Source organism: Microchirus variegatus, assembly GCF_963457635.1.
Source record: "Microchirus variegatus genome assembly, chromosome: 4".
Classification (NCBI taxonomy): domain Eukaryota; kingdom Metazoa; phylum Chordata; class Actinopteri; order Pleuronectiformes; family Soleidae; genus Microchirus; species Microchirus variegatus.
In genome coordinates, this window is record NC_139805.1 from 19,663,665 (window position 1) to 19,683,017 (window position 19,353).

Sequence of the window (19,353 nt, forward strand, 5' to 3'; positions counted from 1 at the left end):
AGGACATGTTAGAATAGGTTCATTTAATTATTTTTTTAAAAGAAAGCCAGAATGTTCAATTGTAGACAGTGATATTCAGTTAATACAAACGTTTTTGTGGTTCTCAGACTGAAGATAAACCTCTGCTGCCTATCTCTATGGATGGATGTATTGACCGAAGGGAGTGGACCCTGCAGCACCGCAAAGCTGCTGACATAACGCTCACTCCCCCACAGGCTGACCTGGATGCCGACTGTTTGGATGTTAATGTCAAGGGACCTGGTGAGTATAGGTTTTACCTCAAGACTTCACCATGTAAGCCATTTTTAGTAATGTCTCCAATAACAAAACGATTCCTCTCTCAGATGGCTTCACTCCACTGATGTTGGCATCGCTACGTAACGGCGGGGGCCCGGACTGCAGCCTGCACGGAGACGAGGAGGAGGAGAGTGGAGGAGATGAACCAGGACCTAGTGTCATTTCAGACCTGATCTCTCAGGGAGCATCACTGATCTCGCAGACTGACCGCACAGGAGAAACGGCACTACACCTGGCTGCTCGTTATGCTAGAGCTGATGCTGCTAAGAGACTGCTGGACGCCGGAGCTGATCCCAACGCCCATGACAACATGGGCCGAACTCCTCTGCACGCTGCTGTGTCAGCTGATGCTCAGGGTGTCTTCCAGGTGAGACGACACTGAACTTGAACTTGATTAATGAAGCGATAAACGCTGAACTCTGAACTTTAATCTGTTTTGTGTCTATAACTTTATCTTCTCCCAGATTCTTATCCGTAATCGTGCAACAGAACTGGATGCACGAATGAACGATGGTACGACTCCACTTATCCTGGCAGCCAGACTGGCTGTGGAGGGCATGGTGGAAGAGCTGATCCACTGCCACGCTGACATTAATGCTGTAGATGACCACGGTGGGGAAACCATATTTGTTTTGTGAAATGTTTTCTTTTTGTTCTGGGTAAACTGTGGTGTTTACAGCCTTTACTGTTTTCACTGTGCACCGATTGATCCATTTTAATGATGATTAAAATTATTCCTTCAACTGCTGTTTAAAAGCTCTCATTTGTTGCAAAATTTCAGTCGTCACAAATAGATAACAGGAGACCTCTAAATTGAATTAATTTATTCATGTGTGTGCTTCTTTGTCTGTGTCATTGTCACTGTCCCACCATTTTAGGCAAATCTGCTCTGCACTGGGCAGCTGCAGTTAATAATGTGGAGGCCACTCTTGTGCTTTTGAAGAATGGAGCCAACCGTGACATGCAAGACAATAAGGTCTGTTCTCTGCTTTCATTCGTGCTATTTTAAACCTTGTATGACAGCAATACAATTTCAAATTAAAGTAAAATGTAATTACTGGAAAAATAATCAAATAACATAAAAGCCACATATTATAGACTACAGAACTACAAGGCGCTTGAACAATACATGCATTTAGTAATACATCCAGTGATTTGAACTGTATAGTTTTAACAACCTTTTGTGCATCAGAAATGACTCATTATTCAGTCTCATGCAGGCTTGAATAGGAATAATTGAATCTCTTTTACCAGCTGTGGATTTGTATACGTTTAGTTCTTTAGGAGCAAAAGGTAGAGGTGAAAGTAATCAGAAAGAAACATGTTCCTGATGTATCCCTATTTTTGTCCTTCAGGAGGAAACTCCACTCTTTCTGGCAGCCAGAGAGGGCAGCTTTGAGGCAGCACAGGTCCTCCTTGACCACTACTCCAACCGTGACATCACTGATCACCTGGATCGTTTGCCTCGCGACACCGCTCAAGAACGAATGCATCATGATATAGTCCGCCTGTTGGACCAGTACAATCTGGTTCACAGTCCACACAATGGGCCTAACCATATGGGTGGAGGAGGAAACTCCGTCATGTGTGGTGTAAATGGAGCAGGCTTCATCGGCATGCGCCCTGGGCCACAGGGGAAGAAGAGCAGGAGAGGCGGCGGGGCCAAAGTGGGAGGTGTTGGCGGAGGAGTTAAGGAGCTAAAAGACATGAAGACGAAGAGAAGAAAGAAACCTGCTGGAGGTGAAGGGCCAGGTGTGGGTGCTGGAGTGGGAGGAGGAAGTGGTGGAGGTACAGGAGGAGGGAGCTCAAATGGCGTCAAGGCGGCAGGAGGACTTCCAGAGAGCTCTGTCACCATGTCACCCGTTGACTCCCTGGAATCACCACACTCATACACAGGCGATGTTTCCAGCACTGTCTCCACAACAGCAAACTCTCCTCCTCTCCTGAGCAGTCCCTCGTCCAGACCAATGTTGCCCCCTGTCAGTCACATGCTGGGACAGCAACAGGGCTGGGTGGGCATTACCAAACACGGCTATGGTGGCCACATGTTTGGCCTTGTACCGCACCAAATGGGGGGTTCTCACCCAGGCATTGGCCAACATCACGGCCAGGGTCCGATGATGACGCCCATGAATGTCACCATGAGCAGAGAGCAGTTGCCACCCATTGTCACCTTCCAGATGATGGCTCCTGGAGGAGGCCAGTCTATGCTGAAACAGCCACAGCCGGGTCAGGTACAAGTTGCACAGTCCCAGGGGCAGAACCAGAGTCAGGGTCACCCCCAGCAGGCAACAGGGCACCTTCACTGCACCCCGAGTATGATGTACCAGATGTCTGAACAGATGAGCATGGCGCACGGGCTCACCCACACGCTGCCGCACCCTCACAACGTGAGCCACGGTGGGATTGAAGGCCAGTCTCGACCGCTCCCCTCCTATCCACCCATGCAGAGCCCTGTGGATAAATACCCCACACCCCCCTCCCAGCACAGCTACGCCACTGCTGGCTCAGAGGGAACCACCCCTGGCCACTCTGCCCACCCACCGAGCGAGCATCCGTATCTCACCCCTTCACCAGAATCCCCTGACCCTTGGTCATCCTCTTCGCCACACTCCAACTCAGACTGGTCTGACGTCACCACTAGCCCCACCCCTCTGGGAAACCCCCACCACGCACTGCCATCGTCACGTCACACACACATTCCAGAGCAGGCGCAGCCACAGTCGCAGTCGCAACAGATGCAGCAGGCGTCTCAACAGCCTCAGCTAGGAAACATGCAGGTGTTTGCGTAGGCTGGCCAGAGGAAAACACAAATAGACAGACTGTGGTGATCTTTGTAGTTAAATAACAACACGCATCAATGTTATACAGTGCTTTTCTCACCTTATTAGTTACTTTTGTTTATCCTTTTTCATAATCACTCACCTCCCCTTTTATATTTTCTTCTTTGCACTTAAAAAAAATGTGTATAGTTTCTAAAACGTTGAGTATTATCAGCTAGATATCAGAAGATCATGTCACCAAAAATCATCACATTAGCGTCTTGTCATGAGCTTCGATCACTTGTTCCATGTTGTTCCTTGAAAACCAGCTGAGCTGAGCGTCCTCTCCTCTCTGCTGCCTCAGTCAGGACTTTTCTTTATGGCTGTCGGCACGGAAACACAAACTTTTAACCGAGGGATCAACAAGGAGCTCGTCGACCAGATTGTGGTCAGCTGGTATTAAACAGACTGTTGTTGATGAACTGCAGACATTCTGCAATGATATTTGGAGGACATTGTTTTTTTCCTGCTATATGCTATCCTAATGTGTTGTTAAATGAGATAAGCCTGCCGATACTAACTCCTGTTTGAAACCATTCACTCTATTCTTTTTATATATATATATATATATATATATATATATATATATACAGTGGGTCACATTAAGTTGACACTTTTTATTGTCAAAGCAAAACTAAATAGATTTGCCTTATTGTTTTTTTTTTACTGTGTCAAAGTGCAGCTTTTGTTGCTTGATTAGGAAGACGGATCAAGAAAAGAACAGAGTAGAAAGAAAACATTCACAAAGGCATCTTTTTACTGAGTGGTTTTACCAGTCTGAAGGCAGTTCCTGTTACAGTAAGAAAGAAGAGTTGATTTGAAAACCAAATTATTGCAAATATTTTTTATTTTTAAATATACATACATTTTTTTCACACCCGTTGGCGCTGTTGTGCCACTGTGTTATGTTTGTTGTATAATGAAATGTACATAAGCCTTTTTTTTTATATACAAATATTGTTCGCACTTCTGGAATGATTCTGAATGTTACAGGAGGTGCATGTTTTCACTTTTAAACGGCCTCTTCTCTAAGTAGTTTCTCTTCCAAAAATCAGTTAACTAGTTTTGCCTTTTTGCTTAACTACAATCAGTTTATCTCTGCACATTTTTAAATCATCCTGATTCAATCAAAGTACATGCAAACAGTAAGTCTGGAGATGGATACGGTTCATTAAATTCTTTTAAAGTCGTCTTTGTGAAAGTTGACGTTGAGCATAGCTTTGTGTGACTGCTCTGTGAACACAGACAATCATTCACGCTTTGAAACTTCTAAATGAACAGTGTCTCCAAGGCCACATTTTGTTTTATGAAGCCAAAAATTTACTTTTACTTCAAATCTTTGTTTTTATTTAACTTGAGCAGTCTTTAGAGATGCACAGCACATTCGAAATGTTGCCTCTGTGTTATCGACGACTCATCCCTGTTTCTGTAGACAAATCAAATTATTCTTGTTTCATCAATATTCCCAGTGCCTGGCTTTAATCTCTGTGTAACACCTCTACGCTGTACATTGAGATGACAGTTACCATTTTTAACAAGATGTTATTTTTAGTTCTCTTACATATACCAGGCGATGTTTCTGTGTTCTGTATATAAAATGTTTTTTATTGTACTCTGTTAACCAAATAGCCTATAATATACATGTTATATGAAGTAGTTTCTCAATGTTTGTGTAAGGTAGAAAGAAACAATTGGTTTGTTGAAATAAACAAAAACAAATGATCAACCAAAAATGTGCTTACTTAAATAAAACCCAGATCTTTGTAGACTTTTACCTTTGTGATTTTTTTTTTTTAATCTACTGACTGTATATGCTGTGTCTTCTCATTATGCTTATGCACAGTGTTGATGTAGAGTCAGTTTCTTTAACAGATGCTGTCATTTCGATCATACAGAGATTTTTCTGTTACACAAGTCCTTCAAAATATGAAGTTTTACTTTGAAATGCTTAAGAAATGTTTTTTTATTTTATTTTACAGAGATTATACACTATATAAATGGGAAGTATGTTTAGTATCTGCTAAGAAACCCCCCACATGAGGGTCATGGGGATAATATTTCAAATAGGAACTGGAAAAAGGTGACCTATATCACAAATTTGTCCTACGTCCAGAGTTCTGCTGCTCTCAGACAGTCAAATGTGGCCAATAACACTATGTCCTTGATAGAAGTCGTAATTTTATTGTGCAAGACACCAGGTTTTTTACCAGTTCTTTATTACTACTCTATCTATCTATCTGTCTGTCTATCTGTCTATCTATCCGTCTATCTATCCGTCTGTCTGTCTGTCTGTGGTGCAGTTTTTTTCCAAACCAGCAGGGGGCGCAAGGTCTCACGGAAAGCACTGTTGACGAGGAGAAGAAGAAGAAGTGTGTACACGGAAGTTGTTCAGAGCTGTACATAGTTAGCTGCTTCACAGGAATGAGAGGCGTCACTTGTCGCTTCTGCTCTTTTTTTTTTCTCAGTCCACTCGTGATTTTAAACGGTTTTCTCCTCGTGTGTCCGGTAGAACCGTAATGGCGGCGAGAACTGTTGCGGTCCGTGTCCGGAGCTTGGAGCTATAACGCGCAGGTGTCCGTGCGCGGTCACCCCTGACTCTGACTCTCCGTGTCTGTCTCTCTCGCACGCGCGCACACACAGTGGGGTCAATGGACACCAGGAGCTGAAGTGCAGCTGTTTTCACAGCTGGCTTGAACCTCGAGTACCTGGACTGAGTCTGACGGAGAGAGAACTGCAGAGAAGGCTCAGAAAAGGCTTTTATTTTGACATTCATCAAAGCGCCATTAAGGAGAAGAGAGTACAGGTGAGTGATTCAGTCAGTGACTGCGAGAGGGAGAGAAAGAAAGGCTGTGTTTCTGAATGGAAGAAAATACTTCATATAATCCCGATGAGAACCACTCACAATAAGTCGATCGTTAATGTTTCCAGTGGCTTGAAAATCATCTCTTGACTCGCTGCCTACAGCTATGAAGGTTACTGACGTGTGTGACTCAGTAACTTCAGACATAAAGTCCTAGTGATTTATGACGAACAAGTTCCTCGACCTCATAATAAATAATCATTATTGGTGCAATCGTGAATGGAAAAGACAGTTCGTGACTTGTTACAACATACAGGCCTAGTGATTTGTTTGTAAGTCTTTCCAGTCATTCCTGTTCTCAACGTTTTCTCTGTAAATGTGTACCTTTGCTATGTCACATTTTGACTTGTAATATATGCTGGATAAATGAATCACAGCTATTTTATGAACCTTAAAGCCACAGTGCGTAATCTTTGGTGGCATTTGTTGATGTTATTTTTCTTTTTTTCCACATTATTTATCCACATCTGAACACAGGCTTGGTCAAGCAATACTATCAGGCCTAACCGAGGGAGTGTTTGTGTGTACACAGTGACAACGCAGGGGTGGAAGGGGACAATAAATATGTATCCAACTGTGTTTTTTTCAGCAGTAGAATTCACTAGGAGTCATGTTTGTTTTCATTCATTCTCTAATATCTTTACTTACTATCCATATCCATTTACCTTCTTGTGTTGAATGCTAATGGGCAACACAAGATCTCAACACCACTATACAGAAATATAGAAAGCTCTGATAGGTTTTTCTGTAAGAGTCTGGTAAAAAAAAAAAATCTGCATATTTTTTGGCAACCCATACAAAATTTCCCATGAGCCCTTGGGTCTCTTGGAATGATTAAAACACACACTCATAGTGATTTATTTTATAGTGGGAGCCTGTATCTGTCCAGTCAGAGCCTCACTATTTAAAATGATTCTATTCAAGATACTTATTTATGTAAAATGTATATTGTATTGCATATTTCTATATTTTCCCTGTACCCAGAAAAATGCTCACAAACGAATAATATTGGTCCTCATTTTTGTGCACATTTTACTGAAACCTTAGGGATACAAACCAAATGAAGGTCGAGTATGAACAATAGGCTCCTCCCATTTACATTAAGAAATTAAAATAATTTTTCATTATTTTACATTTTTTAGCTTCTCACTGACGTGTTGCCATGGCCTCTCCCGAGCTGAAGTACCTGTCTCTGGGAGTGCTGGTGTTCCAGACCACTTCTCTGGTTCTCACCATGCGGTACTCCCGCACCCTGCAGGCCGAGGGCCCGCGCTATCTGGCCTCCTCTGCTGTGGTGTTGGCAGAGCTCATGAAGATCATTGCTTGTGTGCTGCTCGTCTTCAAGGAGCACAGTAAGTGCACGCAGTAACGACCAATAAATAACCTCCCACTTTTATGAGGACATGTATGTCTTTAGCATCACCTGAATATGCTTTAGGACCTCTATATGTTGCATGTTGTTTTTGTCTGTTTGTCTGTGTATTTTGCTTGTTTGCTTTTTATTGTTTTACGTTTATTTGTAATATTATTATTCCTTATTAAAGTTCCAGTGTGGAAACCTCGTCAGTCACATACAGAGAGACAGAGGAGTTTATCTGTATCTTACCGAAGTGTTCCTTGTCCTGACTGAAAACTTTGAGCTGAGAGGTGTTGAGGAGCAGATACAACATGCACACGCGATCCTCCTGAAGGTCTACGTTTATTTTAAGCAGTACAATCCACCTCTTCTTTGGGATTTCATCTATGAAGCCAATAGTGGAGCCTGTTCGATTTAAAAGCCATAAGTAAACACGTTCACACCCACACATGGAAAACACCAGGATGTCAAACCACGGTGTCAGTTTTGCACCTTTTGTGTCTTCAAAAATGTCGTACATTCCCCACAAAACATTGCACACATATTTACCCAGGTGTTGCACATTCTTTAGCCAGATCGTGATGGCTAATATCTCACAGATTATTACACGTTTGTCACTAAACTGTGATGACAACAATATGTTGCACACATTGTGTCAGCATGAAGTATTGCACAGAATGTCCTACACAAACACACACACACATCATATCTCATACTATTTAGTCATTTAATTAAAATTAGAATGAAAGAAAACTTCAGAGAAGAGTGGGGAGCAGAGCAGGGGGAATGGTCTGGCAGTGAAATCTGACACCGAGTTGCGTCTGTGTGAAATGAGACTCTCGATGCTGACGCTGCACCTCGAGTGGTGGAGATCGAAAAGGAGGCAAAGAGACAGCTCCAGCGTTTATAAAAGTTGGAGGAGTCTGGGTCAAACTCTGGTTGGGCAGGAGGTTGATGAAAGCATGTACCAGTGACGCAACCGTGCAGTCAGAAAGCCAGTAACTGGTGTTTTACTAGAGAGGCAGTCGATTTGGATCAACAAATAACATCACTAGATACACATATACACTGATTTATACCTGGGGGTTTAGTTTTAGTTTGATTCATTTGTTTCCAAATGAATGCCATGTTGAACGTTAAGATGCTAATTATGTTGATCTTGCATTGTTGTATACATTTACATCAGGTCAGAATATGTTATCATAATATTTATTGTGAATATATTAAGTTTCCACAGTGTTTTGTGACAAATGAAGATATAATGCGGATATGAGTCATAATGAAACTGTGGTCTGTAAGTAATTGGTTTTCATGGAGCACACATATGCAAAATCTACTTTATAATCATTTAAATCCTTATATGGCACTCTGGAGGTCCTATCAGTCGGCAACGTGTGAAAAAAGATGACTCCTTAATGTTTTTGTGGTCCTCCTCAGTCTAAGTACAGGAGATAAAACGAGCGATGTTGACTTCCGCACTCATTGGGTTGGGAGTTTCCACTTAAGGTGGACCTAAAGAGATACTACTAAACAGAGCATTCTGAACAGGACTGTTTTGGCAGGGTGATTGAACTGCTGTGGTGCTTCATCCTTATGGTATTTTGAGCAAAGCATGTCACAGACATGTTCATTAGGACACCAGGGAACTAGTTTAACTTGAGAAATAGGGTGTAATATGGGACCTCACAGGGTGTCACTGAGCATCCATATGCATTTAGTACATATATCATTCACTACTTCATTACCCACAGTTTGGGGTTTAGTGTCTTAAATGTGGACAGGAGTAGGTGGCGTGACCACTCTTATGCTTTGATCAACAGCCACACCCATGCTTCATGTAACATGAAAATGAATAGAAATCCTCCTCAAAACTCATGTTAGCATAATCACATCCTGGCAGAATTGTGTAGAATATTCACATACTGGTTTTACTTGTTTTGCTGTCACTAACAGGTTATAGCATACGAGCACTGAACAGTATCCTGCGTCAGGAAATTGTCCAAAAACCCATCGACACACTGAAGCTGGCGATCCCTTCAGGCATCTACACCCTACAGAACAACCTGCTCTACGTTGCCCTGTCCAACCTGGACGCAGCCACCTACCAGGTACAGCAGAGGACAGCTGGACAACCTTTTGTTATTCTTGTTGATGGATTATTGACAGTTGTCCCTCTTTGCATCAATCAGGTGACATACCAGCTGAAGATTCTGACCACGGCTCTGTTCTCTGTGTCCATGCTGGGCCGCAGACTGGGCCTCTACCAGTGGCTCTCTTTGATCATCCTCATGACTGGGGTGGCTTTTGTGCAGGTTTGAAGTCTCTTTAAACATAAACATGTGTTTTTAGCATCTCAAGAAGCAGGGTACAGATGGAAAAATAGTGCGAAACACAGAAATATCATTAATTTGACTGTGTATTAGTATCTTGTGTGTAAGAATTTGTCATTGAATTTGAATTTGACTGCAGACCTCCCCTTTACCAAGCTTGTCAAGGAACTAAAGTGGCCTTTACACAACAGAAAGGATGTAACCTTTAAATGTTTCAGACTGCTGTGGAAACCTGGTGCCGCTAAATAGCAGCCTCTATATCGCAAACCTATTGCCTAAGCATAGAGGCCCTATTATGTGCTTTAAGCCCTAAGGCACATAATAAAGACTTAATCTTGAGGCTACAAAAACTGAACAGTATTTACTTCACTTAATTATACATTTACTCGTGGGTAACATTCAATATCTGCCAGTAAACGCTCCTAAATATTGCACATTGGACCTTTAAAGCCTTTTATTCCAGTAATAATCAGTGTATCAGAATAGAGAGGCTTCACCTGAGAGTGCCACTATTCACAATATCAAAGGAGATGTGGAATGCTTACTCATCTTTTCTATTGATAGAACTCAAACTAAATTGATAAATATAGAAAACATCATACATTTGTTCATATATCTTTATAAAGAGAAAAATAATGCAATATTTTGTTTAAGCACTCTCCACCAAACAGCTTAGAATGTTAGTCATTGAATTTCCTGCTTGATCAGGTCGTACGTCTGGGTGTGAATCCACAAAAATGTTTTAGTAACTATTTAATTTTGAAGGATGGTGACAAATCATCTGAATACAAATGTTTAAGTTTTTTTCCTTTTTGAATACATTCATTATTCCAGCCAAGGCTGTAACCTAGCAGGCTGTGAAGAAAGTAAAATGAGATCAGAAGACTTCCCAGACTGCTTATGAAGGCTGGAGTCAATAAAAGTAAACACTGAGGCCTGAACTCGTTTGCTAAGTAAATGTTTGCTATAGTTGAGGTGACGTCTCCTCTTCCTCCGCCTTAGTAAAACAAAGGCATTGCCAGTAAATGTCAGTTAATTATATCCAGGATGTTAACACCGAGAAGTACAGGTGGACAGTAAAGGCCACCCACCTAACAGGATCTACCTGCTGCATACGAACATTCACTCTTCAGATAAACTAAACGAGTGAAATTACATATGCAGGAATCTGACTGGCTTATCCACAACATATCCTGAAGGCTCAAACCACGCACACGATCGCATCAAATATGAACTCTGCACCAGTATCGAATTAAAATGCGTCAGCGACGTAGAATGCGATGTTAAACCTCACTTATCAGAGGTTGTTGAGCAGCTGAATCTTTGTATGTATGTATGTATCACTCAGTCAAAAACAGTTACAAAACACATAGTTTGATAAGACGCAGCGTGGAATCCTGATAACTGTTTGTGTGCAAACGGCAGTGTTTCATCCAAATGTAACAGTGTGAAATTCACGGCGGTTAAATGGAAAAACAAAAGACAAGGCAGTGGCCGACTTGTAGTGCCGCATATTTCCTTTGTCAGAGACAGGAAAGCGGATGACGTCACGATTGGTGACATGATGAAACACCTTCTTGCCTTGTATAGACCTTATTTTGGCAGAAACCTGTTAGTAGACGTCTAAGAGTGACTTTTGGTTTTGCATATCCAGACAGTAGTTGTGCAGCTTTGACTTCTAGGAAACCGGTATCATGTGTGCAGTCAGGGGTTGCTATAGCAGCAGTTGGTTTAAGGGAAAGGCGGAAGTTTTTTTCCAGGAATGTAAACGTGATGTAGCCGCGAGCCTTGAATTTGAAGAAGCCACCGAAACTCTGGTGCAACTTCAGCTCCTCTAGGTAAAACTACTACTGTTGTTAGTTCCCTTAAAACAGTTAAAACTGGGTTGTATTGCAAACTTTTTTTAACAATTTTTTTCATTCATTTAATTCATTCATTCAACCATTCATGACGAGTGACAGCACAAAATAATAATAGTAATAATAAAGTGTTTCAATGATCTCCAGATCAGGGGATTGTGACCTTCACCTCACCTTCTGTTAGAGCCACTAAAGTGTCAAACTTGGCTTGGAAAGATTAGCTACATCCCATGTGTGACTTCTGGGCTGATTTCTCTCCAATATTTTCTGATAACATGGTGAATTCATCGTAACCAACACCGTAGTTTTCTGTCTCTTTATCAGAGTTTATACGCTACTAATAGCTTTTAGTGTTTTATTTGATATTTGTTGCATCTTTTTCCTCCTTTATAACAATCATTTGACCGAGTGTTCATGTGCGTGGGTTTCTCAATGAAGTAATAAATACATTGACTGTTTACTCAGATACAATGAGCTCAGAGAAACAATGACATGACTGACAGGTGTGGAGACCAACTCTGAACAGTGATTTAAACTATTTTGTGTTATCAGGCTGAACATTCACACATACAGGTGAACATTGAACTGGGCCATTTGGCTGACTGTGATTTTATTGCGCACACACAATTATTTGATAATGACTAGCTTTATCTGAGCAGTAGGTGTAAAGGAAAGAGAATTCATTTCTATGATCTGTCCTATTTTTTTCCAAATTTGACTAATATTTCACAAATTCTGCCACGTGTTTGAAATTGTATCGCAGATGTACTTTAGATTACCGTAATTACGCGGCGGGTTTGTGCTATCGGAAGAATTCCAACGGTTTGTGAAAGCTGAGAACTTGCATGTCGAAGGTTATTACGATATTTTCACTCATGCTGTTGCAGGAACCCAGAGAATCAGCATCTTTGTTGGACTCTGTACATGGTTTCCATTTTTTGCACATTGAGACAAAAACTCAAACAAATTATTTTAAATATGTTTTATACTGTTCAAATTTAAAGTTTAGCACGCACAATCTGGTGTTCATGAACAACTACAGTGTTTTTTTTCGAAATAAAACTTTATAAAACGTTTTTCTTCATTTTAAATTGTTAATACGCTATTTTAACATGCAGTGAATTGTAAATAACTGCCAGATATTGAACGTTTTCCTGGAAAAATGGGCAAAAGCACTTACTCACAGGACATTTTCTGCCCCATATATGGTTAAAATTAGCAAAGATTTTGCATATTTTGAAGGACATTTTGAAGCTTAGGTGTTAAAGGGTTAAAAATACATTACTTATCGATATCAAAGAATAAATCTAGCATCCAAACATTCATCTTCTACTGCTTTATCCTGCACATGAGGGTTGTGGGTGGACATCCTGGACCGTTCGGCAGCATAAAATACAGAAAATAACTCTTTAACATCTGTAACGGTCGTAATCTGTCGTAAAAATTGGCCCACTTCAAAGTGACTTTGAAGTTGTTCCATCAATAAATAAACCAATAAAACTAAATAATATTCCAATATTATGTCAAATATTTCCCTTTGCTCCCTGACTTCATTTGTTTCTGTCCAAAGTCCAACACCAAACACATTTTTGTTGACTGCAGCTCATAATAATAGGAACGCACACATCTCTGTTTGCAGTATTGTAGTTTCAGGGAGAAATTTGACCTGTGCTGTTGTTAAACTTGATCCTGAACTTTAATACAGATAGTATCATGACGTTATTATGACAGAGTCATGAGATCACTTCTGTGTCTTCAGGTTGTGTGTTGTTCTGTTTGAATTTGCGGCAAAATATGATAACTCAAAACCACCCTGTATGTTGGGTCCAAATCCAGCATGGAGGAGTTTAGTTTAGATTATCATACAGAGTGGAAACAGGGAGGACGTTGGCGTGGCTCTGTCCAGCAGAAGAGAAGACAAAATGTGTTAAATCTGAACAACAGCCTATACATAACTGATCACTTTTCAGTGGATACAAACAAACTTGTGTCTCTCTTGTGTCTCTCTCTTGTCTCTGCAGTGGCCCTCAGACTCCGCAGCAACTGTAAAGGAGAGCGACTCTGCAGGATCCCAGTTCATCGGCGTGGTGGCAGTTCTGGTGGCGTGCTGCTCCAGCGGCTTTGCCGGCGTCTACTTTGAGAAGATCCTGAAGGAGAGCAAGCAGAGCGTGTGGATCCGTAATATCCAGCTCGGTGAGCGATACGTTTTTCTTCTCTTCCTGTGTTGAGGAACGTGTTGAGAATAGTGAGTGTGATCGGTCAGCAGAATCAGAGTAGAAGGTGTTGGTACATTCCTCAATTAAAATCTACAATGATTTCATGAATGCACGTCCGTATAGTTGTGAGGTGTTGTTGTAAACAGCATTGTGTTTTCAAAGCTCTTGAGTATACTTGACTTTCTTCCTTGCACAGAGAGCCAGCTCTGCTTTTTTTTTCTTACCTGCAAAACCTTTCTGTTCAGATGAATGTTCCTGTCTTGCTTTATTTTTATCCTGGATGGTGTAAGGTATGTGTTAAAGTCTCCTGCGATTCCTGGGAAGGGTGTTGAAGAATGTTGGAGTCAAGAAAAGAAGAGGGGGGGGGGGGCTGCTGTTTTGTGCTTTTCCTCCCTTTAGTTTGTTGCTTCAGTGACAAAACGACATGAAATATAAATGCAGACTCAATCAATTTGACATATCGATCATGAGTATTGCTAATCTGATCGTTATTATCACTTGAGAGGTGAAATAAAGTGCTTTTTCACATTTTCATAGATATGGTATTCACAAATTAGGGTACAGTTTATCTATCTCACTTGAGAAAAGTCACATCATCCAAAAGCAATTTGTTTATAGCAGCAAAATATAGCAGTAAAAAAAGTGTTACCCGGAATGTACACCAGGCATCGTGAGCAGAGAATATACATCTTAAAACCTCTTTGAGATTTTTGAGAGAAAAGCAAAGTAACTTGCTGTGATCACACCTTAAAGCAACAATACGTACCTTTTGCTGCACATGCTGTCACTGTAACAAATATACTTCCACAAAAGCAAATGATGATTGACCTTTAAGTCCCTGTTTACACGATCAGATAAAAAAAAAAAAAAAAAACGAAACAGATTTTTGTATATTCAAATTTTATCCACATTTTATCCACATCTCTGCAATACACCTGGTCCTGGTATCACATCCATCCATCCTCGGTGATCTGATCATAACTACAGGTGTGAATGGCTCCAGTCTGTCCTGATGTCATCGGATCATCTTTAGTTTCTGTTTTTGTTGTTGTTTTTTGACTCTCAGCCGCACTCGTACAATAATTTATTTGCAGCCAACACCGATCGCCCTGTCCTTTCTCGTTTCTCACGATTACATGACAACATCTCCCTCGCTCTGCCTGACACACAAAGACTCTGACATCAGACACATCTGTTGAGTCAGACTTGTTAAAACACATCATTTTGTTCTGGCAAACAGTCGTGGCATCAGTTTGTATTTAGTCTCCCATTTTTCCTGCATCTGTGTTTGAGATGCTTGTCAAAAATGTGGCGATGTTTACACCATTACCACAGCAACTCATGCTGATATGTCTGGGCTCACTAATCTAATTAAGTCATTAACAATTAACAATGCAAATAATGATTTGAGAGGAAGAAAAAAAAACCTGATTTGCCAGCAGTTAGTTCAGCATTACACTTGCTGAGCCTCATTCTTGTTTATTATGAAGTTACTCACCTTTTCTACCCAGTTACCAACATTATAGGCTCTTGAGCAGAGTGAGAATGGAAGAGCTTCCATTTTCCCCATTAGAAATAATTATGAAGCTGTTCTTTTTAGTTTCTAACAAACTCACTCATGTATTTTGCTGCGTCTGTGTTTCCAGGGCTGTTCGGCCTCATCTTTGGTCTCTTTGGGATGCTGGCGTACGACGGAGAGAGAGTGAAGGAGTCAGGGATGTTGCAAGGTTACAACACCGTCACCTGGATTGTTGTCGTGCTGCAGGTAAAACTCTCGCTCAGACACTGTCAAACACTGTAAAGTTGTTAGTCTTTTTTTGTTTGTTTTTGCCTTCATTTCACTTGAGAACAATGAGTGCAAACAATATCATCGACATCATATCATATGTTTGTCAGTCTGATAAAGCAGCTGCAGCTGCCAGTGACTGCTTCCTTATGAAGCCTCTGGGGAAAAAAGAGACTCTTTAATTTGGTGGAGCAGACTCCCTGTCGGTGTGTGCGGGTCATGCCATTGTCCATCTGTGTCTGTGTGTTTGTTGTTTCTCCAGGCTCTGGGTGGTCTGGTCATAGCAGCGGTCATCAAGTATGCAGACAACATCCTCAAGGGCTTTGCTACATCGCTCTCCATCATCCTGTCAACTATTATATCGTACTTCTGGCTGCAGGACTTTGAGCCCACCGGGTAAAGAAAGCTGTCACTCTGCTGTCTTTTCTCTATGTTTTTTTTCTTTCTTTTAATAACAAAGTTGTCGCTCTTGTCCACAGTGTTTTCTTCCTGGGGGCTCTTTTGGTCATCGGAGCCACTTTCCTGTATGGCTATGAAGGCAAGACTTCCCCCAACATCAGCAGGGCGTAGGGGCATTCACGGCTGACACCGCAGCAGCAGCAGCAGGAGGTCGCTGCCGAAGCGTGAAGATAAGGAGGGGAATAGAGGACAGAGATGAAGAAGAAGAAGGAAAATAAAAAGGGGGTAAAGGTCTTTATCATATATTGCGATCGCAAATAGGAGGAGCAGTGGAAATGGCAGGGAGGAGGTAAGCAGAGGAAAAGTCAAAGGGAGGGAGAGTTCCAAAAATACAAAAAGCAAGCACAAAAGCTGTGAGAAGTCTGTCACCAAAAGTGCCTCAGCTGAAGAAAACTGGTGAAACAGGATCCGACGTTTTTACTCCTTTTCATTTCATTGTCGCTGTAGTGATCGTTTTTGTCAACACTGCAGAGCTTAGAAGACACTCTTCACAGGAATGACTGATGCTCGTTCAGAGCCTGTTCGTCCAGACTGTTTCTGTGTTCGTTCACCTCACAGTTGCTGTATTTCAGGTCGGGTCAGATCACACGACTCTCGTTCCACACACGTGAAAGCACAGATTTAGGACCGGACGTGTGCTCAAATAGTCACAAATGATCAAGGTTAGTATCGTGCAAAAGCCTTCAGACTCAAGTAGCTAACGTCTTCACAACTTGCGTTCTCTAATTTATGGCTTCTCGTACTGCCTTCTCTCTCCTCAGCTATTCTTGGAAACAGTTTTTTTTTGTTGCCAAGCAACGTCAAATCACTGTGTCGTCTTCGATAATGTACACAGATCACTGTACGACTGTGGTCTGTCTGTTCATTGGGTGTATGAATAAAAAGAAGAAAGCGTTAATTAATTGGAGGCATCATGAGGGTTATTCGATTATTTAAAGACGGTTTTGTGCAACTTCAAATTCTGCTGTAAATAACGGCACAATTTCAAATTGTAATCTGTGAATCTAAAGGAATAATTTGTCTAATTTATTCATTCGGCTTACGTTTACATGATTGTTCAAAGCCAGTGATGATCAAACTCCTGCTCCTTGTGTCACGCTCAATGGTCTGTATTTATATCATGACTTTTTAGTCTTGAGCACCACTCGGAGCTCTTTACGCGACAGTTTTTGCCGTTCACGCTCACGTTCGTACAACACGTCTGGCTGGTGTAAACTGTCCTTGCCCATGGGCCACATCGGCATGTAGATTTGCAGAGCCTGGAATCAAACCCCATTATTTTCGCTCTACCACTGTGTCTCATTCTTTTGTATAAATATATATATATATACACTGTTGATTTTTAAACATAATCACTCAATGTGGAACTGTGTGGATTATTGAAACTGATTATTTCAAATGTGTAAGGAATTATTTGCATAAAAAGTATCCCGGGACTGTACTTTGTTTGGATTTTTTTTTTGTCTTGAACTACTTTGTTTTTTGGGGGGGTATAAAGTGGGTGTAATTAATAATTTCATTTAATTTTAATTCCTTATCTGTGGATCTTTTATTATTAAAAAAAAACTTGGGCCTGTCAAATATTTCTCTCCCCAAACTCCTTCACTTCTTTCCCAGAGCCCAAACTCATCCATTTATGTTCAAACATACAGAACATAATATACTTCCTCATGAGATCACTATCTATATTTGCTTCAACACCATTTTTTTTCTGTTTACTGCAGCACATCACAGAGGAACTCGCACTCGGCAGGATTTTTACAACTCTGCAAAATCGTGAGGATGTTTTTTGTCTCAGGTTTGCAGCATCATAGATTCAGAGAGAAACCTCACTGTGAGCCTCTCCTTTTTCATGCTGCAAACTGCAACACGTGAATAAATTCACACGTTTGACATACAGTATTTGGCATTTGTTTTAATGAGATTAAAAACACTGCATGCAAAAGCCAGACAGTCTGAGAGAAAGGACTGTTAACACGGCAGTTCCGTGTTCTTCACATTATAAACCGCCTGTTATTCACCCAGTCGTCTTCAAGCAATCGCTGCGTTTAAACTCCAGTCCATCAGCGGAACAAGTAGGAGTTTTAGTCGAGCTCCTCTCGAAGGGACGTTAACCCGCTCTAGCCCGAGTCTTCAGGCACATCTGCTACTGTAAAAGAGGCCCCTGATTCACACAGACAGCCACTGTGTGGCTTCTCTGTCAAGTATAAATGTATTTTCTCTAAAGGTCCAGTGTGTAAGAATTAGATGTTTTAAAAATGGACGACTCCTCTGCTCAATTTATCCTTTCCAGAGCAAGTTAAGGAACGACGGTGGCCTTCACAAACCAGAAATGATCTTATTCTTCTTGGTTTGCTTGGTCCTCTACAAAGTACAGTACAATTTTTTTTAACCGTGATTATACAAACCTATATGTTTTACATATGTGTGTCGTATATTCAATTTCTTCCAATGAACCTTCCTAAATGTTACAAACTGGACCTTAAAAGCTCCTATTGGGGGCAACTTGTGAAAAATGCTTGCGTTTCTTTCACCCTATAAAAATGTTCAATTCAATTATATTTGAGTAATAAAATGGCAAACTAATAAGGATCACCCTCTTTATAGCGTCTCCACTGTCTTTAAGGTGCAGCTCGAGATGTTTCCCTTGATTGTCAGTGACTGCTCCCTCGGCTTTATGGCTACAATAGGTTGTGTTGTTCAAATGTCCGCTGTCGGCGCATTGCACAGTGGGCAGAACAGTCCCTCCGGTGATCATGGCTCTGGTCTGGTGTGGTTCTGGGTGAGGTGTGTGTGTGCGCGAAGGCTTGTTTGGTTTGCACCAAGAATAATGAGCAGCAGGGGGGGAAATAATGCAGTTACATCCTTTGTCTCTCTTCATCTCTGTCTCGTTTTGGACCAGCTCAGCGTGGCCCACAGTGTGTACAAACAGAAACACGGCACAGGAACCATGTGAAGTAACAGTAAGCGACATTTACTCTCAGTCTGGGCTTCACTGAGTGTTTCTTCCTTTTTACTCAAGAATCATTGTAAAAAAAAAACAAAAAAAAAAACATTTTTTACAAAATGATGGCACAAGAGACTTGACTGTGTAAACTCAATACTGCTCCAATCTTTAAAGGGTCACTTCAACCAGACACATTATTTGACTGTGTGTGTATGTATAAAGGTGCAGGGTTTGAAATTCAAGGTGAAGCCACTTTTTTTATATATATATAAATGTCTTTCCAGAAACAGTAAATAAAGATTAAAGGGATAGTTCAGGATCCCTTTTTTTGAAGCGAGCTCGAATAATGTCGATAAATGACGAGTCAGACACTTGAGAAAACGTAGATATTTCCTCTCATTTACACGAAAACCCCGCTTT

General features: G+C 41.1%; 2 protein-coding genes across 2 annotated transcripts in view; both read left to right on the forward strand.

Annotated features, from left to right (window-relative positions):
• notch2 (notch receptor 2) overlaps positions 1-4,810 on the forward strand; it is a 49,505-nt gene extending 44,695 nt beyond the window's left edge. Inside the window, exons 31-35 of the mRNA XM_083888523.1 lie at positions 108-261; positions 345-664; positions 762-909; positions 1,176-1,273; positions 1,653-4,810. Coding sequence (XP_083744649.1) covers positions 108-261; positions 345-664; positions 762-909; positions 1,176-1,273; positions 1,653-3,089 — 2,157 coding nt within the window. The 3' untranslated portion in view covers positions 3,090-4,810. The remainder of the gene's footprint in view (positions 1-107; positions 262-344; positions 665-761; positions 910-1,175; positions 1,274-1,652) is intronic.
• Positions 4,811-5,601: 791 nt separating this feature from the next.
• Positions 5,602-16,752, forward strand: slc35a3a (solute carrier family 35 member A3a). Its single transcript, XM_083888453.1, has 8 exons — positions 5,602-5,922; positions 7,122-7,331; positions 9,290-9,444; positions 9,526-9,648; positions 13,547-13,718; positions 15,388-15,506; positions 15,790-15,923; positions 16,007-16,752. The coding sequence occupies exons 2-8, from the start codon at positions 7,142-7,144 to the stop codon at positions 16,095-16,097; spliced, it is 984 nt and encodes a 327-aa protein (XP_083744579.1). The 5' UTR covers positions 5,602-5,922; positions 7,122-7,141; the 3' UTR covers positions 16,098-16,752.
• Positions 16,753-19,353: the final 2,601 nt, after the last annotated feature.